The 26,601-nt window shown below is 37.8% G+C and overlaps 1 protein-coding gene across 1 annotated transcript in view; it reads left to right on the top strand.

The window, feature by feature from the left end:
- Positions 1-26,601, top strand: part of ERBB4 (erb-b2 receptor tyrosine kinase 4) — a 472,537-nt gene that overhangs the window by 302,562 nt on the left and 143,374 nt on the right. Inside the window, exon 19 of the mRNA XM_040984395.1 lies at positions 21,795-21,980. Coding sequence (XP_040840329.1) covers positions 21,795-21,980 — 186 coding nt within the window. The remainder of the gene's footprint in view (positions 1-21,794; positions 21,981-26,601) is intronic.

Genomic DNA, 26,601 nt, shown 5'->3' with positions numbered 1-26,601 from the left:
TGAATTCTTTATTATGCCTGTGTTCAATAACTACAATGTTTATATTCACATCATTTCTACAGAAAATACTTGTCTAAATGTCATTACTTAAAGGGTTTCTTTATTTTAAGGAGATCAAAGACCATTCTATAGATGTTCATTTGTTGTAACTACTTTCTGTAGTCTGAATTTTTATAATGGGTATAATGTTAATTTATATTTTACGGTTTAGTTTATAATGTTTAAGGTTAATTTTCAATTTATTTTAGAAACAAAAGTGTTAAAATAGAGAAAAAAGATTGGCATTGTAGCATATATGGTTAAGCCTCTACCTGAGACACTGGTTCGAATTCCAGCTTTTCTGCTTCAAATCCAGCTACCTGCTAGTGCACCTAGCAAAACAGTGGAAGATAGCCCACTTGTGCTTGAGCCCCTGAAACCATTTAGGAGACCTGAATGGAGCTCTGGCCTCCTGCTTTTAGCTGGTCCCAGTCCTGGCCATTGCAGCCACTTGGGGAATGAACCAACTGATGGAAGATTGTGTTTCTCCTCCTCTCTCCATAGCTTTGGTTTTCAAAAAAATAAGAACAATACATATCTTGAAAAAACAGAAAACATAGACTTTAAGAAAGTGATCGATATGATAAAATTTCCTCTAGTATATTTCAAAAAGTATTGGAAATATAAGTAATTTATAAGCAATTTTATTACATATTATTTTATTGATGTATTTGGCTCTAGTTTTTGATTGTCATGGTTTGTTCTGAAAATTTTAAAAGTTAATAAAACTTCATTCCTCTCCATCTTCTACCATCCAGAGGAACTGTTTGAAGATACTTGATCTACTCTAAGCGGTGAAACGCAGTGGTTTTTATCTGTGGTGACACATGAAAGTTTGTGAAATGAGACAGTTGAGAATGTCACACTATATGCAACTGGTGCATATTTTTAGAAAATGGCTGAACACATTAGTGTGGTTGATCAAATGAATTCCATTTCTCTGAAAGACACATTGTACCATTAGGAAACTAGAGCACATCTTTAGAATATCTGCACGTATTGATTTTCAAATCCATCTAAGTCTTCCAATAATGACTACAGGTAGTATTTAAATATTTCTCTTACATTATAGAAGAAAATATGCAAAAACATCTTAATGTTAAAAAAGCACCGTAATTTTATACTGATATTACAGATATTCTCAAGTGTGTTGCTTTTTCAATCAGAGTTAACACTTAATTGCAGAGTTTGTGCTTAAAAAATCACTGAGATTGGTTTAAAAGAGCCTTAAAATGCTTGGTTTCTCCATGATATACTTTTAAAAAATTGGAATAAATTTCAGGTTGTGATGTTCTAGCACATGTTTTAACACATTTTTGAATTTAAAATTATACAAATTTCAATTAGGTAGGTAAAAAGAGAAGGATTTATTTTATGAGTGGATTTTACATATCATTTGAAGACTTTATGAATAATTTCTCTGAATATATGAATGATTTTATGTTTAACCTAAGTTACCTATGTTCATATGTTATAATAATTTTTCTGATTCCCCTGATGAAACAAACTGAAGCAGATAATTTCTGAGAGTTTTAACTGAAATGGAAATATGTTCTACTAATTCAAAATATTCATTTTTTAGCATTCAAAGTTATATTTAGTCTTCTAGCAATGGTTCAATCTCAGTTCAGTCTGATTCTTAAGTGAAAGTTTCAGATCCTGGTCCTTAGAGCCTTGAAAGTAGTTAAAATCTGCAGAGATTTTTAAAATTCTAAATAGTGCAAGACCGTAAAGGTCTATCAGGTGGAAAAGCTTAGTAGAGTTCTCTTGGAATTTAGTTTGCCTCCCTATCCTGGGGTACAAGAGCAACAGAATAACCGTAATTAACACAGACCACAAATGTGTCTGAGCCAAGCCTTTGATAGCTATCTCTGTTTACCTTTGTTAAAAAGTTGACACATCCTTAGGCATTACAGTGATTTTTGAATAGTTTGCATTTATTTGAATGACAGATTGGAGAGAGAGATTTTTCACCTGCTGACTCATTTCCTAAATGGCTGCAGCAGCTGGAGCTGGGCTAGTCAGAAGCAAGAGCCAGGAACTTCTGGGTCTCCCAACAGGGTACAGAGGACAAAGGATCTGGGCTGTATTCCACTGCTTTCCCAAGCACAATAAGAGGGCACAGGATCACAAGCATGACAGGATGTGAACCTAGGTGGGATCCCGATGCACTACAATGCTGCCCCTTCTGTTTCCTTTTCCAGAACTGCTTAGCACAACAGTCAACCCTTTTCAATTCTAATGTCAACATGTTTACTAAATCATGGCCTCAGGAGATTGATGAGTTGCATAAATAAAACAAAATATCAAATGGACCTGTACTAACATGAAATTTAGCAGGATTGGGATGGGAGTGGACAGTGCAGTTACAGGACAAAGTAGGGTATGGGAAAAAGTGCAGCTAGTTGTAAGGATGTCGGAAAGAGAGATGCTCAAATTGGGAGTCTACTTAGAGGCCAAGAGCGTCCTACTGCACAGAAAGAGGGTTAAAACTTAGCAATTCTCTCCAGACAGCGCAGAAGAGGTTTTTACCTGGTGTGTGGATTAGGCTTTCTTTATCGTCAAGTCAAATTTCTCTTGATCCTGTTGTGTTTTACAGGGTCAAATAGGAATAAAAGTGAGAAATCTCAAACTAGAGATTCAGAACTACAAGTCATGATTCTTTTAAATGATGTCTGCCTTTGGCAAGCCAGGTACTTATTTCAGATTCTGCTGGATGCAATATGCCTGCTGGAGTCCCATTACCAGGACTGGCAGTTTGGTTTAGCGGCAGTGTGGTGATAAAAACATCCCTGGAGACACCAACATCCCATGAGCAAGAACCTGGATTTGAGTTCTGGCTCCACTTCTGTTTCCAGCTTCCTGCTAATGCACGCCCTCGGGGGATGGAAAGTGATGGCTCAGATACTCGGTTCCTTGGCACTCATGTTGGAGACCTGGATTGAATTCCCAGCTTCTGTCTTGGGTTTGGCACAACCTTAGCTGTTGCCGACACCTTGGCAGCAAAAAAGCAGCTGGAAGATCTCTTGCTGACTGTGAAATTAATAAAATAAAATAAATGATAAAAACCAAACTGTCATTACCTCTCTGTTGGAAAGTAGCTACTGAGCCAATTTCTTGGTTACCAACTTTTCTGTGACTCATCTAACAAACATTGCTGCCCAATTATAATAATTCTTTGATCAGGATTATTCAGTAGACCTCATTTATTTATAAATTACAGATGCTAGCCACCATTTAAAATCCTCCAAGCCAGATTACCAACTTCCCAGGTTTTTTTAAGCTAGATTTCTTTCAGTGCAAAACATTTTTGAAATCTGTGAACTTGCTTTTATAATATGCGTGTTCCATGAACTTTAGTTGCTATTGCTCTTATCTGTATTTTTACTATCATCAAAGGAAAATAAATACCTAAATAGAAACTAGATGAATAAATGAAAATGGCTTTGTTTAACTTTCTTGGACAAAATTTGTCTAAATATGTTCAGTGAGTACAAGGAAAATAATTGGATGTTATCTGTATTAAGGAAAAAACTGTGAAGAAGGTTATTCAAAACCTCATATGAATCTTGTGTTCTCTCGTATATCATATTTTCCTGAAGTGGAACTATTTGTATTCCTAATGCATTCCACACTTTCCTGCTTTCTTAGCTTTTGAAAGGAAAAAAAAAAGTAATTGTACAATTGAACTGTTTTGTCATACAACGCAAGATGATCAAACTAAGATTTCTGGTTGGGTGTTACTGATCTTCATTAGATAGCTCAGTGTGGGTGTTTGATGTCACACAGCTACATCCCAGGGCCTACCCTGGAAAGAGCTGCTGACTAAGCATCTATACCTTACTCTCCCCTTTATGCCATCTTACTAGTGTTATCTACGTCTTTGCTTGGGGTGTCCTTACCTGTTACAAATACGTCAAATGCTCTTGAAAAAACATTTCTTTGATTGAATTCAGTCAATTTGATTTATTTTCAGCTGGAAGGTAAATCCTCTCATAATTGGTTACAGGAAGTTTTCATCATAAGTGTTCATACTAATTGCTAATGTCTCTTACCTTTAAAAAAAACACTGATTTTGATGAGTTTTGCCAAGATATTGGATAAGTAAGAGTAGAATATGTGTCTTTAATTTTTCTTCCCTTGTGCAGTATTTAAGTACGCTCCATCAATATCAGTAATAAGCTGATAAGCAAATGAAAGGCTGGTTAACTAATTCCTGAAAATGCTCCCCAAAATCAATTCATAATTTTAAAAGGGGTACATACAAAAATAATGAATAGATGGCCTATTGCTGGTGAAGACTATCATGGCTGTGACTTGAATTCTTTTGGAGTAACCTTTATAGAAACTCAAGGTACCATCTAATTCCAAAACATCGGTCGATTTTCAGTAGCTCTTTTCAAATGACCAGATGCTACTGGATATCTTCTCACATAGAATTTTTTATTAAGTACTCCACTTTCCACTGTAGCTTTCTAAACACCCCCTACCTTTCCTGACCCCAGCATGTGTCTAGACAGAAAGCCACACTTTCCTTTCACACACAGCCTCCTGAAGACAGGGCGTTATAGCAGTAAAGGTCTTTTTTGGCACAAAATACTGTCTTTCAGCATTTATTCTGAGTCCATTTGGTTGAATAGGTGATATTATTTACTGTTGCAGTATTAAGATAACAGCAAAAAAAATAACATTACCAAAAGTTTGTACTTATTGTTGTTATCTCTCACCAGATGCCCTCGTTATCAGAATCAGTGTAGAATAATAAAATCAGGACAATAAAATATTTAATATAAGGACTTGCATACAAGTCATAGTTTCAGATTTAATTTATCTAGTGCCAATAATAAGTTCATTATGGAAGTAGAAGAGATAAGAAATGAATGATAGATGAAATTATTTCTATATATGAATTATCATATATGAACATGAGACTGGTAAGTGAAACATGAAAGACTTAATTAAGTCACTCTCTATTTATCTTGAGTGAATTGGAAAGAACACAATTTTGCCTGACTCATTATTAGTGATCTGAGATATTGTATTAATTACAAAGATGGTGGGGGAGATATTCTAGTTTTATTTAATTATGTATTGTTACATGTCTTTCGTATAAATATCATTAATTAACTGAGTTTATACCTGCAGACTAAAAGCACACTATACAACTTTCTTTAAAGATGAAGTATCTTGGAAAATATTATTCCTTATTAATTTTAACATTTGTCACAAATTAACAAATAAAGGGCCAAATGATTAAGTAAGAGCCATTGCCACCATTATTAGGTTGTGATCTATTTTAAGCCCAATATAATTATTTAAATTGTAGATTGATCACTCTTAAAATAGTTTTTCTCTCTACTAAGAATATCACATATAAAAGTAATTTAGCATTTACTTTTGGAGGATTGATTTTAATAAGTTGTGCTCACTTGATTTGTAAAAAAAAAAAACAAAAACAAAAACAAAATCAAACGATAGCATCTATTACAATGTCCATCTTGTACAGATTCATTCAAATGGTTACTCTTACAATGAATAGTCTGGTTAGGACACTAAGATGTCCAACAGAAATGCTGAATCTACCTGAGTGACAGTTATGATCCTAGAAGCGACAACTTCATAAAGAGTCTGGCCTGCAAATACAGTCCCAATCCCATTTTATTTACTTACAAGCATTAGGATATTGGCAAATGTCTTTTGCATTTTAAATATGTCTTCTTATCAGAAAATTGACAAAAAAATCTGCTGGACAAGTTTGTCCTGAAAACTCAATAATTTCAAATATAAAATCAATAGCATTGTTCCAGATGCAGTTCAGCAAACAGTAATGATTGCTTTACTACCTGATGGGATTCTCCGATATGTAACTTTAGGAGGGGCAAAGGTGTAATTATAAGGAATCTTCACAAATTCACAGAAAATCTATCAATCTCAGTACTTTGTGTACCAAAAAAAGAAACACTTAGCTTTTGTTTCATTTTCCATGCTCTTTTAGAAGTACACTTTTGATAGAAACTAAAACACTGTAAGTGGAAGAATCCCTCTAGAATTTTTTTAAATTTATTTGTTTATTTGAAAGGCTGAGTAAAGAAAGAGTGAGAGTCAGAGACCCTCCTTCTGCTGTGTCACCCCCTAATAGCCACAATGGCAGGAGCTTGGCTAGTCTGAAGCCAGGAGCCAGGAGCTCACTCCTGGTCTTTCATGTGGGTGCAAGGGTTCCCAGCCACAATATCTTGGAGTTGGATGTGGAGTGAAGCAGCAGACTTTTGAACCAGCAGCCATTTGAAAAGCCAATGCAACAGGAAACATTACGCACTGAGTTATAGCATTGGCCCTTAGAAATGTGCCTTTGTGTGTGTGTTTTTAAAAGTTTAATTATTTTGGGTCCGGCGCAGTGGCGCAAGTGGTTAAGGTCCTCACCTTGCACGCCTAGGATCCCATATGGGCGCCGGTTCTATCCCGGCGGCCCCGCTTCCCTTCCAGCTCCCTGCCTGTGGCCTGGGAGAGCAGTCGAGGACAGCCCAAGGCTTTGGGACCCTGCACCCGCGTGGGAGACCCGGAAGAAGCTCCTGCCTTCGGATTGGCATAGTATGGGCCGTTGCGCTCACTTGGGGAGTGAATCATGGGGCGGAAGATCTTCCTCCCTGTCTCTCCTCTCTGTAAATCCGCCTTTCCAATAAAAATAAAATAAATCTTTAAAAAAAAAAGTTTAATTATTTTATTGGAAAGAGATTTATAGAGAGAAAGATCTTCCATCTGCCATAAGCTGGTTCACTCCCAAAAGTGGTCACAATAGCCAGAGCTGAGCTAATCCAAAGCCAGCAGCCAGGAACCTCTTCCGAGTATTCCATGTGTTTGCATGGCCCCAAGTCTTTGGGCCATTCTGGAATGCTTTGCTAGGCTACAACAAGGAGCTGGTTGGAAAGTGGAGTAATTGGAATTAGACACTGGCCTCCATATGGGATCCCAGAACTTACAAGGTGAGAATTTAGCCACTGAGCCATTGTGCTGGGCAATAGAAAGCTTTTTCATGTACAAGATGAAAAAGTGAAAACTATAGCTATATCAGATGTAAATCGCTTTTGTTTCTTCCTTCATGATTAATCTGCAGGCTGGAATGATTTATTCTAGCTGTAGTATGGTTACAACACGATGCAGCATCTTCTTTTGAAGATCTTTGTTGGAGTTGGCTGAACTTGTCCTCGTGTGATAGTCCTCTGTGTTTTTCTTGCTCTCACATGTCAAGATGGATCCCCAGGCTATGAACTATCCTTGAGTTTGGTATAGGAATTCACCAGTATTCCTTGATTACTCTTTTATATAGAACAAATCTATATAATCATTAAGTTCTGTTGTAACTCTAAAACCTTCTTTTGACCCTTTCCCAACACCTTATGTGTCCTTGGAAAGTTTTTGTCTATTTTCATGCTTTGCATTTTTAATGTAAAATATATTGTAAAGCATTATATTCAATGTAAAGCACTAGACTTTAAAATTTCAAATTACCACTCACCCTGTACCTCAGACTTTTTTTTTTTTTGGATTCTAAGTCATACATTTACTGCTTAAAGATTCTCTCAGTTATAATCAGCTCCATAAAAGTTTAACAACACTATACTTTCTCATCTAACTGTTCTGTATATTTGCTAATTTCTGAATGAATTTAAAGTAGCTATATCATTTGAATTAGAATAGTATGGGTAGAGGTAAGTAGATTTGGTAACAACATCAAATTAATGTATTTATTTGAATTATTTAGTTATTTATTCGAACATTGATTTGGGAAGCAGAGAGCAAGAGTTCCCCTATATTGTGGTTCAGTACCCAGATGCCAACAATGGCTGTGCTGGGCAGACTAAGGATAGCAGCCAGGATCTCCATTCAGGTCTGTTGTGTGAGAGACATGGACCCAACTACTGGGCCAACAGCTACCTCCTCCCAGGCTGGACACTGAGAGGAAGCTGTAATTGAGAGTGGAGCTGGAACTCACCCCAGGTACTCCAACATGAAATGTGGACACCCTAAGCAGCATCTCACCTGCTACACCAAACGTTGACCCCAATTTTAAAAATACATATGAGGGCAGGGCACCAGTGCTTTATCTCATCTATTCTTCCCCAGAAAATAAGTTTGTATTGCCTGAAGCCCTGAGCTGAGAACGGTTTTGTGTCCTCCTTCTTGTCAGGAAGGAAAGTAGATGGTGATTCTGTCAGTTTCCTGTAGCTGTTGTGACAAATGACTGCAAACTCAATGACTTAAAAGAAATGTATCACAGACGGACATTTGAAGTCAAGATTTTGGGAGGACAGCACTGCTCCAGGAGCTCTAGGGGAAATCTGTTTCATGCCCAAACACTCCAGTTGTGCTTTGGCGTATGGATGAGTCCTTCCATTGTCTGTCTCCTTCATCTGTTGCTTTCACCTGTTTGGAACCATGCCTGCTGTCCCTCTGTGTTTTTTCCATAAGGATACATTTCATAACATTTAATATCTGCTTGATCAAGATGATCCAATGTCCCTTTTCCCAAATAAGATAATATTCACAGGTTCCTGGGAATAGGATGTAGGCATGTTTGGAAGCTATTAGCAAACTTCCATAAGAGATTGATCAACACTGTCTGTCATGGACATGGGGAGGAGTTTCTTGATTGCATGTGTGACTTATATCTGTCATTAGGCATCTAATCTCTTGAATTTCAAAGTAAGCATGGGGTTAGGTGACTTACTTGTACAAGATTGCATTAGAAGAATGTCAATCAGAAACACATGGCATACCGGATAGGAGAAAGTGAAGATCATATTGAAAAAGAGTTTTCATAAAGGTATGAACAGGGCATAACCCTAAGTCTAGTAAAGGTACTACTGGGTCAGAAAGGGATCATTAGAAGGCTACCCTGAATTTAGGATTAACTATGACCTGTGGTAGAGTTGTAGGGGAGAGAGAGGCTGGGGATTACCGTTAACCTCACTCTTCTGCTGTTGTTTTTCGTTGGCTGAACCCAAAGGCAAGGTGGGGAGCAAGATGGACTTTTATTGTCATTCTTTGGGTTCTGTCTTGCTGAGCCATGGACAGAAAAGGAAAGGGAAAAGGAGGGACCAGGAGATATGTACAGGTCAACTTGCAAGTCATTAATGCCACAGAAATATAATTAAGTTTCTTTGTTTCAACATTGCCTGTATTTTCAGGCCATCAAACTAAATCAACAATGTTTATTGAGTACACATGATGCTAAGGATATGTATGTAGCCATTCAGGAAATGTAAAGGATTTTTTTTAATGAGTTACAGCAAAAACAGACTGAGGTTAATAAAACAAAAGTGTTTTACGATGATGAGGTAAGCTTCAATTTAAGTGAGGTATGGAAAGAAAACATACATGGAAGGCTGTGTGTTTGATTGCATAACATGCTGATACTTCAGAATAGTCAACTAATAACATTTGGCAGGTCATTAGCTATGTACTTAAGTGGAAGATAATAGAAATGTGAATGCCAAATCTGAATCCAAGATTTCAAAACTGAATTCTAAAATGTTTGTGCAACTCGTTAGTAAAACATACTAGGTAAGCTGCAATGGGGAAATCATTTATTTTGTATCTCATTTTTGATAGCTAGTATTATTTCAAGATGACCAGAAGGTTTTTGAAATATGACTCCTAAATTGGACTAGATGGGAAAGGCACAATATCACAAAAGATTTTTTTCATTTATTCATAAAATTTTATCCTTGCTGTGAGCCATATATTCTGCAAAGATTTGGTGGTGAAACAATGAATATGATTGACAACATTACTACCTTCAGATAAATATACCATACTTTGAATTGCTAAATATAATAAGATATATATTATAATATAGGTGGTATACATATATTAAAACCTATTAGCACAGGTTCAGGAGTGACAGTTAAAATTATAAGGCTCATAGAGAAGGGCTAGAATAGAAACACAGAATTTTCATACTTTAAATGGAATGTGTATTTTGATTTTTATACTGGATTTTATTTTCTTCCTTAAAGGAAAAATGCTATGCTGCTTACATTGCTTCAAACTACCTTAGACCATGGCAAGTCACAAGCAAAGCACAATTAATGCTATGTTTCTGACAACTCTGTCACATTTTAAAGCTGCAAAATGTTTCCATTACTTGGGCTTTAGAAAACGAATCTATATTTAAGGCAAAGATTGCAGAATAAGGCAAGTAATATTAAATAAAGCCATAGTAGCATTTCCACATCCAAGGTATGAGAGCAGTTACCAACACTGGTAACAAGAACACTGAGAGAGGGAAGAATTTTAATAGAACAATATACTAACAACAGCCACTAAGGAACATTTTTTAAAAAGGGTGGTAGGTGAGAGGAGACAAAAAAAAGCAAGGCCAGAAAAAGTTAAGAATGAGAGCACAAACGTGTTGACTTTGGTGAAAAGGAGGGAGTAAGTGTGATTTGAGTAGTAGCAATTTGGAGAGTGGCAGGAAAAAAAAAAATACATGCACGAAGAGTGGATAAACATTAAATGAATAAAAAAAAGCAGGGTATTTATAAACATTCCCAGTATAGAAATGGGGCAGAATTGAAGGAACCTGAATGTACTTGTCTGTACAGGGAAGTTGCCAGTAAGGTGTGAATTTGACATTGTACTAAAATCAAATGGCGGTGTAGTGATGGCTAAGGATTAGGAAGAAAATAATACCAAGAGTACTGGGGCCAGCACTGTGGCATAGTGGGTTAGGCGGACCTGTAAAGCAGACATAATACAAGAGTGAATGCTGGTTTGAGTCCCAGCTGCTCCACTTCTGATCCAGCTTGCTACTAATGGGCTTCAGAAAGCAGCAGCAGAAGGTCCAAGTTCTTGGGCCCCTGTATGCATGTCAGAGACCAGATGGAGCTCCTGACTCCTGGCTTTAGCCTGGCCTAGGCCCAACCAATAGCAACATAGCCCTTTCCGGAGTCAAAATTAGATCTCTTTCTTTCTCTCTCTCCGTCTCTCCCTTTGCTTTTCAGTAAGTGAAATAAACATAAACAAACAGGATTACATCTTACATGGCAGGTATTGAAAAGATACAAGGCCTCTTTTGTCCAGATATTCATGCCAAAGTGAAGTAAGTATTCAATAAGAAGTTAAAAATGAGCCAAAATTGTGGCAAAGTGAATTAAACTCCAACATGAAAGGAACATTCATAGCAGAGAGCAGGTGTTCAGTTCCAGCTGCCGTGCTTCCTGTTAGCTTTTTACTGATGTGCCCAGGAAGACAGTGAAAGATGACCCAGGTAGGGCCCAGCAGCATGGCCTAGCAGCTAAAGTCCTCACCTTGAACGCGCCAGGATCCCATATGGGCGCCGGTTCTAATCCCGGCAGCTCCACTTCATATCCAGCTCTCTGCTTGTGGCCTGGGAAAGCAGCCGAGGATGGCCCAAAGCCTTAGGACCCTGCACCCGCATTGGAGACCTGGAGGAGGTTTCCTGGTTCCCAGGTTCTGATAGGTGCAGTACCGGCCGTTGGGCTCACTTGGGCAGTGAATCATTGGATGGAAGATCTTCCTCTCTGTCTTTCCTCCTCTCTGTATATCTGACTTTGTAATAAAAATAAACCAAAAAAAAAAAAAATCAATAAAAAGACCCAGGTAAAAGGTCCTTTGCCTCTTGTGTGGAACAATGCAGGCTTGAGTCCTGAGTTCAGCCTGGCCCAGACCTGCTTTGCAGCCATTTGGAATGTTAACCAGCAGATGAGCAATTTCTTTCTTTCCATCCCCTTCATTTTCTTTCTTTTTCTGCGTGTCAGTCTATCTTTCTAATAAGTAAATAAATAAATCTTCAAAAAGAAACTAAAAACTAAAATAAACTGCATTTGGGGAGACTCAAAGTAGGAAATTTAGGCTAAATCCCCATTAATCTGTGCTTTTCTCCAATTAATGTTTTAAGATTTGTGAATGAAGATGGATTCACGTTTAGCTGGATTGACCAAATGGATGCATTGTTATAATTGCAACCGTTAATTAGGTTACGGCGGAGGTGGATGAAGACAAACGTACCAGGAATTTGAAGATTTATGAAAAATTCATTCTTCTTTCCATGATTGCATGAACCTCCATGGATTTGGCTCTATATGCCCCACCTGAAGTTTCAATTTAATCTCTTACTATGACAGCCCTGCTAACTTCCAGGCATGCACGCCACCTAAGATATGCCAAACTGTAAGAGCTTGGTTTGTCTTGAATGTTGTAGAATTTAGAATTTGCGTATTTGACTTCTCATAAATCACATCTCTGGACACATTTCCTACTGACTCTTATCTAAAGTAGACTTGAGTATGGCTTAGACCATACTATGACAAAGGTATGACAACGTCCTGTTTGTTTTCTCCAAACCACCTAAGACACTTTGCAGTTATGTATCCTATACTTAATGGTTTTACTGCTCACCAGCAGCCTTTCCCAGTTGGGTAAAAATTCCCTGAACATTGAGATGATAACTGTACAGACTTGACTTGGTCATAGTGGCAGGCACGTAGTGAGCATACTTTTAGGTCTGTGAGTAGATAGCTAAAATGATAGTGATTACAAAAGGAATAGACAGAAATGCAGTGCAGTGAGAGGTCTGGGGGAGAGGGAAATATTGCAATCATAAGATAGCATTCTATGTTATGCAATTCATCATTGAGTAGCTCAGTTAAATACAAAATCTAACATTTGTGCATACAAAGGATGAATGTTGAAAAAGGAAGCTGGAAAACTGATGACTTCAAAGTTTAAAACAGGGTTTTATCTTGTTTTTTTTTTTAAGTTATTCATTTTTATTGGAAAGTCATACTTACAGAGAGAAGGAGAGACAAAGATCTTCCATGCACGGTTACTCCCCAAATGGTTGTTTCTTTCAGGTTTCCCATGGGAGTTTCCCAAGGCTTTGTACCATACCCCATTGGTTTCCCAGGCCACAGGCAAGCAGGTGGGTGGAAGTGGAACAGCCAGGACAGGAACCAGTGCCCCAATGAGAGCTCAGTGGTTGGAAGGGGAGGATTAGCCAATTGTGCCCTTGTGCCAGGGCTGGAAGGGTTCTATTTTGAATTTTAGAGTACAAAAACAAAACAAACAAGAACAGGTAAAAGCATTCAGTGTGGTGGTTAATGATGTATGCACCCTATATTGGTGCACCTGGATTCTATTCCTGCTTCTAGCTCCTAACGGTAGATTCTTGCTAATGAGAAACCCATGATGCCTTGAGTAACTATGTTTCTGTGACCTGCATGAGAGATCTGGATTGAATTTCTGGCTTCCAACATTGGCCCCAGCGTAGACTCAGCTGTTGTGTCACCTGGAAATGATCCAGTAGATGGGAACTCTGTCTCATTGGTTTTTTTCTCAAATGAGTAAATCAATAAATAATTTCTAATTATACCATGAATTGGAAAGAAATATTATGACCTTTGAATGACATGGATGAACTTGCATTGTTCAGCCTATTAATTCAGCTTACTCACCTGCTTGCAGAGATTATATTTATAGACATGCATGGAAAGATGCAAAGTTCATTTATTTTGTTATGTGGGTGCCATTTGTAGAAAATAGAGTTGGAGCACAATATGATGGGCCAGTGGTTTGGTTTCATTCTTCATCATTGCGTTCATTATCTTCCTCTTTTTCTTCTTCCTTCTCATCACCCTGACTATCTTTAATGGCTGCATTTATTTCAAACATTCCCAAATCTGCTGACTTGCAGAAAGCACATTTCTTATGTCTATGTTAATGATTTCTATTTTCTTTCCTTCTATCCCCCTTTTTTATCTTCTTATCCCTGAAACAATAAGATTTTCCCAGTTTTCAGCTTGAGGGTTTTGAATTAATGGCCCATAGACATAATGAAACAGTGAAAAGGTTGGCTGAAGTTAACATTTTTTTTTTTTTTACAAAATAGCCCATGGGTTTTATGTCCATATTTATTTTCTTTCCTTTGTCTGAGACCACTGACCAATATAAAGGAGAAAACAAGTTGAAGTGGCAAGGTATAAATAACTGATGGCTGGGCAAAATGATCCCTTAATGTGAAAAATGGCATTGCTCACTTGTATTATTGTACAGAAATGTCTTCTCTTCAGAACAAAAATAGAACTACAAATAGCATATGGCCTGAGACTAATAGCATGCATGCTGCAGTGTTTTGTGTGTACCTTTGTAATCTCTTGGTAGTTTGAAAAAATATATATATCATTATTCAAGGCAGCCCTAATGATAGAGAAAGATGTTTTTATTTTAGGATGTTTAGCATAACACCTGTTAGAGTCTTCTCCTCTGTCCAATGAAAAAGCTTCGAATGCACCTACAGGAAAAAATTTTAAGAAACAAAAATGGGGGGAAAAAAAGACATGGGATAATTTTATCCCTGGAAAAACAGATAACGTACCTGCCAAGGTGTATTTCTTCCCGTGACCTTTGAAAAAACACTTTCTAGCGGCAGCAGCAGAGATTGCAAAATCGCTTGCGTGGATCCCACAGAGAGATCAGAAACAGAGAACATTATTAATTTTTACACAAAGTAATTTATTGAAAAAACCCGCCATGATTAAAATATTGATTTTTTTCCTTTTCCATGCCATTCATTTCACTAAATGAATCCACATTCCCTTTCTTTATCTATTCCCCTATCCTCCAAAAAAGCCATCTGCTATTTCTTTTATGAAAAAAAAAACCTACAATTAGTGTCTTGTTCCTCTATTCTTTTTCAAAAAAAGAGAACTATTATGCAAATACTCTGCAATTTGGTTTCAAATACTCTTTGTAGTGTGATGAGCAATTTTCCTTAATACAAACCCATCTTTTTTGCCAGGACTTACTAATGGATTTTTTAAAAGAACTTTCCTGCAAGTTTTTTACACTTCTCTAATGTAAACTTTTCAAATGCATATTAAGAATGGAAGTATAATTATTTAGTCGGGAAAAAAACCAATATTTTTGCAAGGGTTTTGCATGTTTCATCCTGAAGAAGGCTGCGGTCACTTCAACATCTTTTTCTACCTTAAATTTCATTACTCTCTGCTTAAATAACTTATACTTGATATTAGACTTAGTAAAAAATGATATTAAAAGTCAATGTTCTTTGTTTTGTTTTTTTCTCAAAGCGCATTCTGCGGGATGACAATTTGCCAGTAAACAAAAGTGCGCTTTTTTTTTTCTTGGTTTCCCCTAGAAACTAAACAGTAAAGGAACCCAAGTCTTTCACATAGGTGTCTGAGATATTCCACTGCCTGCTTTTTGGTATAAGCATCTTGTGTGGAATGGTATTGGAAGGGACCCAAAGTTTACTTTGTTTTTTTGTTTGTTTGTTTGTTTTTAACTATCATAGGAAGTGACCTTTTCAGTGAGACTCAGAAATCCTGAGTGTAGACACTGAGCTCACTTCTATGACCTGGAGCTGTAATCCCCATCAGCCTTCATTCTCTCATGTCAGAATTGAGAACTGTTGTTTTGGGGCTACTCCGTATGATTACAACGAAGATTTAAAAATGGATGTATGTGATTAATTTTGTGCAAGGTTACTCAGATAGATACTTGATGCAGACATTAACATTAACCACAAGGCCTGGAAGTTCTTATTTCTTATAGTAGCTTTACCCGGGATGCTTGTCATTGCTGCTTCCTAAATTCCACTTCTAGCCCTGAACCCCTTGGTGTGGACCCACGAAAGCTGCGCTTGCGAGAATAAGCACAGTAATAAGCGCAGTAATTTTAAAACTGAGAGCTTCCAAAAAAAAATGCAGAATAAATTCAGTGTAAATGTAAGAGATATCCAATACTTGTGATTATTTCTTATTTTGTATTAAATAACTGACATATTTAATGTGAGTAGAGTTTGCTCCTTCAGTGGTTGGCATGTGTGTGTTTACATCTGTGCATGTTGCCCCCCGAGGAGGAGCTCTCAGGTACGCCTTGTGGAATCCAAGCAGTCAGGACTAATTGAATAGTAGGTCATTTACTTCCTTGCACACCTTTTGTGACTACATTAATTTCACATGTTACTAAAGAACACAGCAAATGAAACAAAGATGTTTCAGCTCGTGGCTGCAGATGGGGCCACATGACTGACTACATCTGCAATTCCTGGGTTTCCTGGGTGGCCGAAGGCCCCAGGGAGGACATCGACTTCCTCGCAGCCATCTGGGAAACACTGATCAGCATCTGCCACAAAGCCTCAGGAAGGAGTACCTAAGAGTGCTACATCTTACTAGCTCACCGTTCTAGTTGGCCTTGTTTTTCTCAAGCTGTGTACTTGCAATATTCCACTCTTCTTGCTTAAAAAGTAAAATGTCAGACCTCTCATGAAACTGCCTGCACCTGAGAAACCTACCTAATTCCCTCCAAATGATGAAAGACATTGCTTTTTGCAGTGGTGGTGTCATTTTCCCCGCTTCCCTTTGTAAGCCTGCACCGCCCCTCGCTCCCTCCTCCTGGACAGACACAGGAGCATGGCTTCTGTCAGTATTTCCTGTATACACTGTAATGCCACCTGTGCTGTGTAGTCAGTGATTTTCCTTTCTTGACATTATCTTTGTATTTTACTTAAATTCATTTCCTCTCTTACTTGAGCTTGATTTTCTCTGCACCTACCACTGTTTTGACTTTCACCTGCTACAAAAATAAATCTCCATTAATGTATTTTAAACTCATTAGTTATTCTCTCTACTCCTACGTCATAGGTCCCAGAGTACCATGCTCTCTGCCAGCCAAGGCTGGCTGTTATCACAAGGGGTGCACAGAGTTTACTTTGGAATGTCCTTTAATACCATTTTTGGATCGTTAAAAAAAGTTTATTTGAAAGTGAGAGTTACAAAGACACACACATACACAGACTGAAGAGAAAAACAAAGAGTAAAAGGGAGAAAGAGGGAGAGAGAGAGCACTCTTTCATCTGCTGGTTCACTCTGAAGATGGTTGCAGAGGCGAGGCTTGGGAAAGGTCAAAGCCAGCAGATGCAGATGAGCCCATGATTCAGGTCCCACATCTGAGTGGCAGGAACCCATTTATTTGGGTCATCTCCTGCTTCTCCCAGGCCATTAGTAGGGAACAGGATTGGAAGTGAAGCAGCCAAGACGCCTCAATTGATTTGTTTCGCCTGCGCATTTAAGAATCTTTTCTTTATGTTCGATTGAAGACAGCTTGGTTATCAGGTGTTGTGGTGAAGATGACTTTTGGTCAACACTAATGGGAGTTCTGTGCCCCTCCTGTATTCTTAATCTATTTTCATTTATTATTTCATTGTAAAGATGTTTTAAATATTTTATTAGTATTTATTTTTATTGGAAAGGCAGATATACAGAGAGAAGGAAAGATAGAGAGGAAGATCTTCCATCCAATGTTTCACTCCCCAAGTGGTTGCAGTGACCAGAGCTGAGTCAATCCGAAGCTAGGAGCCTGAATCTTCTTCCAGGTCTCCCACATGGGTGCAGGATCCCAAGACTTTGGGCCATCTTCAACTGTTTTCCCAGGTCACAAGCAGGGAGCTGGATGGGAATTGGGGCCGCTGGGGCTAAAATGAGCTCCGATATGGGATCCCGGGTGTGCAAGGTGAGCGCTTTAGCCACCTGGCTACCACACTGGGCCCGCCACTGGATTTTCAATTTGCTCCATTGTGGCTTCATTTCTAATAATACTTCATGATTTTGTTTTTTTATAGTGTTGCTGTTTCTTGCGTGACATATGCCTTGAATTCCTTCATGTCCTTGTTGTTGATAAGAAGCTTTATAATGAGTTTTTTAAAAATTCTTTATCCCTGATTTTGATGTATTCCTCAGTTAATTCGGAGATTGGCAAAGGCTTTCCACTCCTTCGTAGAGTGATCTTCAATAATATGTATTGTGCCTTTATCTCTTTTTTTTTTTTACTGCCTCCTTAGGGCAGGTTTCTAAGCTGTGTCAATCACAGGTCTATAGTTCAATTTTACTTATTGCATTTGGTACCCAGTTCTTTGTTTGCAGTCACTTGTGCCACTCCTTCAGTGAGTGTTGGATCTTAGCTCTTGTGTTAGGCTTCCACTCTGGTCTCTATAGCCCCAGCTCCTTGATCACCACTCTCAACTTCCTGTGATTCTGTGCTATGGCTGTACTGTTGTTTGTACATGTCTCTTCCTGTTTGAGCAGTTTTCAGGGATAGGGAGACACCAGGTGTCCTAAATAGTTAGGCTGTTAGTGGTGCTGATCTTGCTGGAACTTGCTGGCCTTTGCTTTGAGGGCCACCTGGACCTATTTTGACCCATAGGATGCCAAATTCAATATTATTTTTGATGTGGGATCAGTGCAGTGCACTGAGCTGGAAGTGAGGTAGCTCCCAGCTCAGCGCATGTACAGCTCACTGCTGTCCCTCCGGTCCCACAGCCTTTGCCCCACTGTACTAGATGGTACCTGATATGCCACTCCTGCAGTTCTTCATCTGCTGGCCATTAGATCTTTGGGCTACCTGGACCCATTTTGGGTGGAACCTGTAAGATGCTACCTTGGTGCAATGCACACTGAACCCCAAATGATTTTGCTCCCATCTTATTGCATGCATAGTCCCATCCCACAGCCTTTGCCTCTGTACACAAAATAGTGTCAGGTATTGCTTTAGTGTGGTTTGGGGCTGTTAAATCTAACCTGTTGCACAGCCTGTTTGGGGTCTGTTGCTCTGTCTCTGCTCCTGGCCAAATCAAACAGATCAGCAGGACAGGCAGTTTTTTTGCCTGGATTCACCTCCTGAGCTCTTGGTGAACGCCCCTTCCCACCTGGCTGCTGCTGGACCTCCAGCCACTGAGCTCAGATCACTGCTCACCGACTGCCACTGAGGTATCTGGTCACTGCAACAACACACTGTTGTCTTTGCTGCTTTCCTGTGTCTGTCAGTCTCCAGGGCCCTTTTGCTGACAGCTTGTCCTCTCCTATATCCTGGAATGTGCCCTCTCTACTTTACATTGGCTGATGATTCTCTGATTCTCTGTCTGTTTAAACATGTCCTTATTCTATTCTGTAACTTTGATTCTGCATAAATTGTATTTAAATATCATGATTCAGGCCTGGCATGGTGGCCTAATGGCTAAGGTCCTCACCTTGAACCCGCTGAGATCCCATATGGGTACCAGTTCTAATCCCAGTGGTCTTGGTTCCCATCTAGCTCTCTGCTTGTGGCCTGGGAAGGCAGTTGAGGATGGCCTGGAGCCTAGGGAGCCTGCACCCATGTAGAAACCTCCTGGCTCCTGGCTTCGGATCAGCTCAGCTCCAGCCATTGTGGTCACGTGGGGGTTGGATCATCAAGCAAACGGTCTTCCTTTCTGTCTCTCCTCCTCCCTGTATATCTGACTTTGCAATTTAAATAAATAAACAAATCTAAAAAAAAATTATGATTCTCTGCAAGGAACTTGAGTGTCTGGGGATTTTGATATTTGCGAGGATCCCAGGGATACCAAGGGACTACTGTCTTCTTTGTTATCTCTCTATACTTTTTTTTTCCCCAGTGAGCACATGTAAGGAAAAAAATTTAAATTTTATGATCTGACATGTCTGATCCTGTTCTGTTCACTCCATTGCTTGGATTTTTGCTGGGTCTGGATTTGTGGACTTAAACAAAACTTTCAGAATTTTGAAGTCATAGAACCAAGGAAGTGAAGGATAATATGTATGAGAGTCACCAAAAGTTTGTAGACGAATAGAATTACAAGTTCCATTTATTTTGCTGAAACAAACATTGTAATATGTATATGGTTTTCTCATAATACGCGTATCTATGACTTACTGGAGCCCTCTCATATTTTCACAATACGTGCAATCCACATGATACTCCTGGTAGCCCTGGAGCAGTCCTGTTTCCCTTGTGCCTATATTTTGAATTAGGTTCTCTCAAGCGTGGAGGTCCTGCCATTTAACTGCTCCCTAAATGTCTGAGCGCAGTCTTTGTGACCCATTTACAGAGGTTTGTGCTGCAAGCACAGCTGGTACACATCATTGCATTGGTTTTCAGAAACTGCCCTTAGCCAGTCACTCCCAAAGTGCAACTTTGAGTCTCTTGGGTTTGACAGGTTAGTTATCACCACGAAGTCACTCCCTCCATGAGTTATTCCGCACCTGTTGTGTTCTTTCTATGACTGTTGGTAGAAACACATTTTTATTCATTCCTCTGTTGTCACTAGTGTGGTTTTTGAAGGAGTGGAAGTAATTTATGTATTTAACCTTCCATAATGTGTTAAATGGAAACTCAGTATAACTTTGTGTCCTTAAATGAGTTGTTAGAAAATGTTCAAGAGTAATGCACTGAATACGTTGTACCTTCACACGAATTAATAAAAAGTTGCCATGTATGCGTGTCACAACCACATATGTGTGTATACCTATCGGCCTACATACATGTGGACATGGAACATACACACACATACACAAGCAAAATAAGCATACACATATATGTTGTCTCTCCTGTTCAGTCCCTCCATTTTTCAGAGTAAGGTGTTTGAAACTACGTGGCAGACAAAAACACTTCATCCACACCTTTTTTCAGGTTTGCCGAAAAGGATTCTTTCAATTCTGCAGGATACTGTTCTCACTCTGTTTGCTTGATATTGATATAGTGTTACATCAAATGTGGTCACTATTCAGATTTTCTCAATTATCCCAATAAAGTTCAGTTTTTTTCTTCTAATCTAGGAGGCGATCAGAGATCCAGCAGGGCACTACCGTTGTCATGGATTTTAACAGGAACTCACACTCTTCTTGGTGGGGCTTGTCACATTGACATTTTTAGTGAGTTCAGGACAACATTTTTGCAAAATGTGCTACAATGTGGATTTCTTTATCATTTGTGACAAGAGTTAACTATTGACAAGAATACCATGTAGCTGATTCTATGTGACTACATATAAGTAGAATTTTACTACCACTCTCATAGGAGAGAAGTGTTATTTTATTTGTATATATCAAACTATAGCAAAGTACATAAGCATATCATTTATGGTTGTGCTTGTCTCAAATTGTAGAAAAAGACACTTAAAGAGACTTGCTGGAGGCTAATGTTTGGATGCACTGAAAAATCTGCATATGTCCACTATTTCCATTTGGTGATAAAAAAACTGAAGCTCACTCTTTCTCATTTCATGATGTAAGAATTGGGAGTAAATGAAATTTTATTATCTCACCCAGCCCTCAAATTTTGTTAATCAATGTGGAAGACATAACTTATAATTTTATTGGCAAAATGAATATGAATAGCAGTAAAATCACAAATAACGTATCATTAAAATATTTGTTTTACTTAAATTGACAATGAGCATGTGTTTATAGTTCTTTGTTTCCAGTTTTACATTTTTTGTCACAGACTGTTGTACGATTTTGTACCAATAACAAATAATACAGATTTTAATCACCTTATCCTACTTGCATATAACTGTACTGTACATATTTTTGTACTACAGAACTAAGATCAAGGCTTAAAAATCTATGGTATAGAACAGGTTTTATTTTAGGTTACTTGAAAGTAAGTAAAAGAAATATTTTTATATTGAAAATAAGAAAATACTGTTAATTTTATACACAATTATTCTGGTTAGGGTTAGCTGGTATATATGTGTTTATTTTTCATTTAATTTCTTGAATTACATAACTTTAAGGATACTAGTAGAGATAATTTTTTTTTATTCTGAATCTGTTTCATTGAGTGAGAGTATGTCTTCACATGCTTATCAGACTCATGAATACAATTCAAGCAAATAAAATGTAGTGTAAGTGATAATATTTTATGTGTTTTTCCTACAGGAAGCTCTGATAATGGCGAGCATGGATCATCCACACCTAGTCCGTTTATTAGGTGTGTGTCTGAGCCCAACGATTCAGTTGGTTACCCAGCTTATGCCCCATGGCTGCCTTTTGGATTATGTCCATGAACACAAGGATAACATTGGTTCACAACTGCTGCTTAACTGGTGTGTCCAGATAGCTAAGGTAAGTGCTGCCGTTTCCTGCAGAAGTGGAATTCTTCGGCTTATTTTAATCTAGAATAGTTTGGATTCAGATGGAATGTTATCTTTCAGTCTGCTTAAATAAAATAAGTGCTATTTGTTTTTATTGAAAGATATGGTTTATTGAAAGATACGGTTACACGAAAACCATAGATTGCTATGCAATCATCCTTTGGTTTCCGTTAGAGGTTACCATGGGAATTCCAGATGATTTTGTCTCTTACATATAGTGCAGTAATCTCCGCCTTTGCATATAGCCTGTGTCCATGTGACCTCTGCACTTTAATCGTCTCCAAATTGTTTATGATATAGAATATATGTAAGTGCTCTATAAATATTGCTTGCTTATATTTTTTAGGGAAAAAATTATAAGAAATGGATCTGTGCAAGTCAATAAAGATACATATTACTTAAAGCATTTTTAGTCCACATTTGGTTGACTCCACCCAGGAGTACCTGGTAGATAGAGAAGGTGGTTGAACTTACCGATTTTTGGATTACTATGCTTTGCTTATGTTCACAAGAGGCCAAAAACGATAGCTTGTTAGTCAGAGGAACAAATGCCTATATTGGATTTGTTTGCCTTTCTGAAGTTCCTTTTGGTTGGTTTAATATGGTAAGAAACAAAGCCAGTAAAGAAAAGTTGAATTCCTTAATTGTTGCAATTTTTAGATGATTTTGTTACAATACCCTGTGTGTTAACATTTGCTATTGCAAATGCTTGTCAAGTTTCCACTGATCCCTAATGATTTGGCTTTGGTATGATGTGAGAGGGCAGGCATGTAACACTCATGAGGTAAGTGGTACGGCAAAAGGGCAGGTGGCTCTCCAGTGCAACGGAAGGCATCTCATCTCTTTCTAGGCACTGTGGTTGGTTGCATATTATCTGAATTTGCCATTTTTCAAAAGGGACAGAATTATGGATATTTCATATGGATTCTCCCAACTGAAATCTTAGCTCAAATCTTTGAGCCACTCATGTGCTAAGCAAAGTACTCACGTTTCATAGTCCATTAGTGCACAACATCTGAAAAGACCGTGTTCAAGCATGTCATTATGATCATGTGTCTCCAGTACATTTCTTGAAACTTTTCTCCTCACAGAAAAATAGGATTGCAGTAAGTCTTAATTTATTATATCAACAGTTACATTCCGTGCATTCTATTGACATTTTCATCTTTGTATTTGTGTAATATAAGTTCCAAATGTTGACTTGGTCATTTTGGTCTATTTCTTTTTATAACATAATGATTAACAGTACATTTAGACAAGTAGAAATTTTATATATCACTCTTAAAATGTAAGGCCAAGAATTATTTAAGGGAAAATCTCAGTGTCATTCTACATATTATAAGTCTCAATTTGCAATTTGGTTTCCTTGTGGATCATGTATTTTGATTTTTGTGAATATTGTGTGATAAACTTGTTATTGTGATTATTCTTTATAAATATTAAATTTGAGATGTAACTCTCCAAAAGCTGATTTATCTTGAGAATTTCTATGATTTATGAAATGAGCTAAATAGGCAATAAAAAAATTCAAGTTATCCTAGTACTGAAACAAAATAAATATTCTGTGTTTTCTTCACAATTAGGTTTTTCTATCATATATATATGTAATTTATATAGTACTCTGTGAGCTAATTATAGAAACCACTTTGAGTTTTCTAAATGATTACCTTGCTTTATACTTTTTTGCCTTTGAAAATATTATCCTCTCTACTTAGAAGTCTTTTCCCACAGCTTTTTATTGCAGAGACTATTTATTTATTTATTTATTTGAGAGGCAGAAAGCAGAGTGAGAGAGAGACAGCACTGATCTGCTTGTTCGTTCCACAGCTGTGCCTGGACAGCCTCATACTGGCATCTGGGAACTTAATCTCCGTCTCCCAGTTGAGTGGCAGGAACCCAACTAATTGAGTTATTACTGTGGCCCTAACAGAAAGCTGGAGTCAAGAGCCAGAACTAAGGATGGAACCCTAGATGTATGGTATGGTTTGCTGGTATTCTAACAGGAATTTTAAGCACCGAGTCAAATGCCTGCTCCTGAGAGTTTTTTGAGTCACACACCTGACCTTTTTATCTGTTCACACTAACTGGACTTTTTTTCCTCTAAGGAGCCTTCCCCAGTCAACATTCCTCCTCAAGCAGAAGTCAGCACTTATACTTCTGTATTCATTTTTGTCATTAACATTTGGAACACACTTTATTATTTAGACTTACATGACAAACTTACTTGTATTGATTATGTAAGACATTATTTAGTCATTAATTCTTCAACAGATGTGTATGTATCCCTATCATTTGCCAGATGCTATGCTCACTGTGGACGTAGACAAGGAATGAACATTCTCATAAGCCCAGTTCTCCCTTGGTACTTTCAAGTATGGGATAACCCTAGCAAGTAAAATCTAAGTGTAGGATGAAAAATTCTGGTTTGGAATTTGAAAAAACAAATTATAGTGCAGAACTGAAAAGAGAGGCCTCTGAATTCCACGAGTGAAGACTTTGGCCAGGGAAATGTTAGGCAAAGGGTGAGTCACAGAGGAGCACCTCGGTATGGTGACTATGGGACGTATTGTTCAGATGGGACACTTTCAGCAGTTGTGCCAGAGATGTCCTAACAGAACAAGGTTTATGGTAACTCAGTTTAGCACAAAAAGTTTGGATTCGATCAAAAGAGCATTATTAATTTGTTAAGGGGCTGACATTGTGGTTTAATGGGTAAAGCTGCCAGCATCCAAAATGGGCACTGCTTAGAGGCCACCAGTCTGCTCCACTTTCAATCCAGTTCCCTGCTAATGTGCCATTTCAGGAATGAACCAGCAGATGAAAAATCTCTCCATTCTCACCTATAGCTTGACCTTTCAAATAAATAAACAAACCTTTAATAGGAAAGAAATTATTAAAATATTTTAACTTAGAATTGACATTATAAATTTTATGATGAAAACAGACCATATCAGTTTCATATGAGGATCAAGAAGCAGAAACAGTTTCAAGATGGAAACAAAGACTAATAAAGAGTCCTAGAGCAACACAAACATCAAGCACGTGGAATAAAAAAGGAGACGGGGACAGAAGTGGGCTTGAATGTGTCTTGAAGAAGGAGGGATGTGTCATAAGCCAACGAGTTCAGGCTGCCAAAAACTACAAGAGGCAGGAAACCTAGTGATTCTTCTGAAAAACATGAGAGGGAATACAGACCGCCCCCTTCCTAAACTTAAATGCCCCAAAATAGTGAATGTGCATTACTTTAGACTACTAGATTTTAGTAATTAGTTAGAGCAACAGAAAACTAATATCTTGGCCATAGTGACTTGTAAAGATTAAGTAAAATAGAGTGTGTAAGCTTTGTGGCTCAACTAGTAAAACACAGTGGGAAAGAAGGGTCTGCTTTTATTAACTATAGTTTTCAAGGCAATAAAACAGAAATGATCTAAGAGGTGTCTATACAGTGTCAGGAATATGGTGGAAGGCAAGTGTTTTCACAAACAGCTATTTCAGTGACAGAACTTTCCTTTTCTTTCAGTTCTCACTAAGGAAGGCTTGTGCGAGTGTGTGAAATACCATCAGAATGGCTGTAGTACTCACTTGTATTTGCTTGCAGCCCTTTTTGTTTGTTCATTTACGAAGGTGGCAGTAGAAAGAAAGAATTATCACATATGATAATTAAAATGTGTTTTGTTATACCTATGAAAATGTTAACAGGTTGCACAATGTATAAGAATTACATGTAACTATTGAGCACTTATTCCATGCAAATGGCTATTCTTGTAATTTATGGATTATTTATCTTATTACAAATCTTTGAGGTAGATATCATTATTTAATCCATCTGACAGATAAGGAGAGCCAGACACAGAGAACTGAACTTGATTAAAATCACATAGCCAATAGAACCAACTATCACTGCTACCATTTTGTACAAAGAACTAAGTATTCTTAAACTATTTTATCCACCTCCCAACTTTATTTTCACGCTTCCACAGGTTTACTACCCCTTAAATTTTGTGTAATAGAAAATGCAAATATAAATACTAAAATCATTTGCTAATTATAGCAGCCATATTCACACTACAGCTGCTGCATTTGCAAGCTGATTTAATTTGATAAGCAGAAAGGGGCATTTTGTTACTTAATGTTCATGTGATACCATATGCCATCTTGGTACCTTGTGAATCCAAGTTAGAAAGTAAGGATAAGAAATTGTTTTCTTGTAACTGTTGCTAATGAGTTAGGCAAATGGTTTTTAGGAGTGAATTAGCAATTCTGAATGATAGGTGAACACTTGGCGTTGGGAATGTCACAGTGGGTAATGCTGGTGATGATTAAGTGGACATGGATCAAACATGTATTATCATCTCATCTCCTTGGTCTTCTATGCCTCATCTTTAATCTTTACTACAGGTATAGCAGATACAGTTCATTACAGGGATACTCCAGAAAGGAAAGTTCACAGGAAGATACAGTAGAAGTCAATCAGAAAATTCAGAATTGCCGTGGAAGTCTTTAGCATGTTCAAGGTGATATATATTGTGGGGAAAACACCTGTAGGCTTCTAAATTTCCTTCCAAAATGAATTTTTATTTAATGTAATATAA

Source organism: Ochotona curzoniae, unplaced genomic scaffold (assembly GCF_017591425.1).
Source record: "Ochotona curzoniae isolate NIBS_2020 unplaced genomic scaffold, NIBS_Ocur_1.0 contig_4148, whole genome shotgun sequence".
Lineage (NCBI taxonomy): Eukaryota > Metazoa > Chordata > Mammalia > Lagomorpha > Ochotonidae > Ochotona > Ochotona curzoniae.
This window is presented reverse-complemented; position numbering and strand designations above follow the sequence as displayed.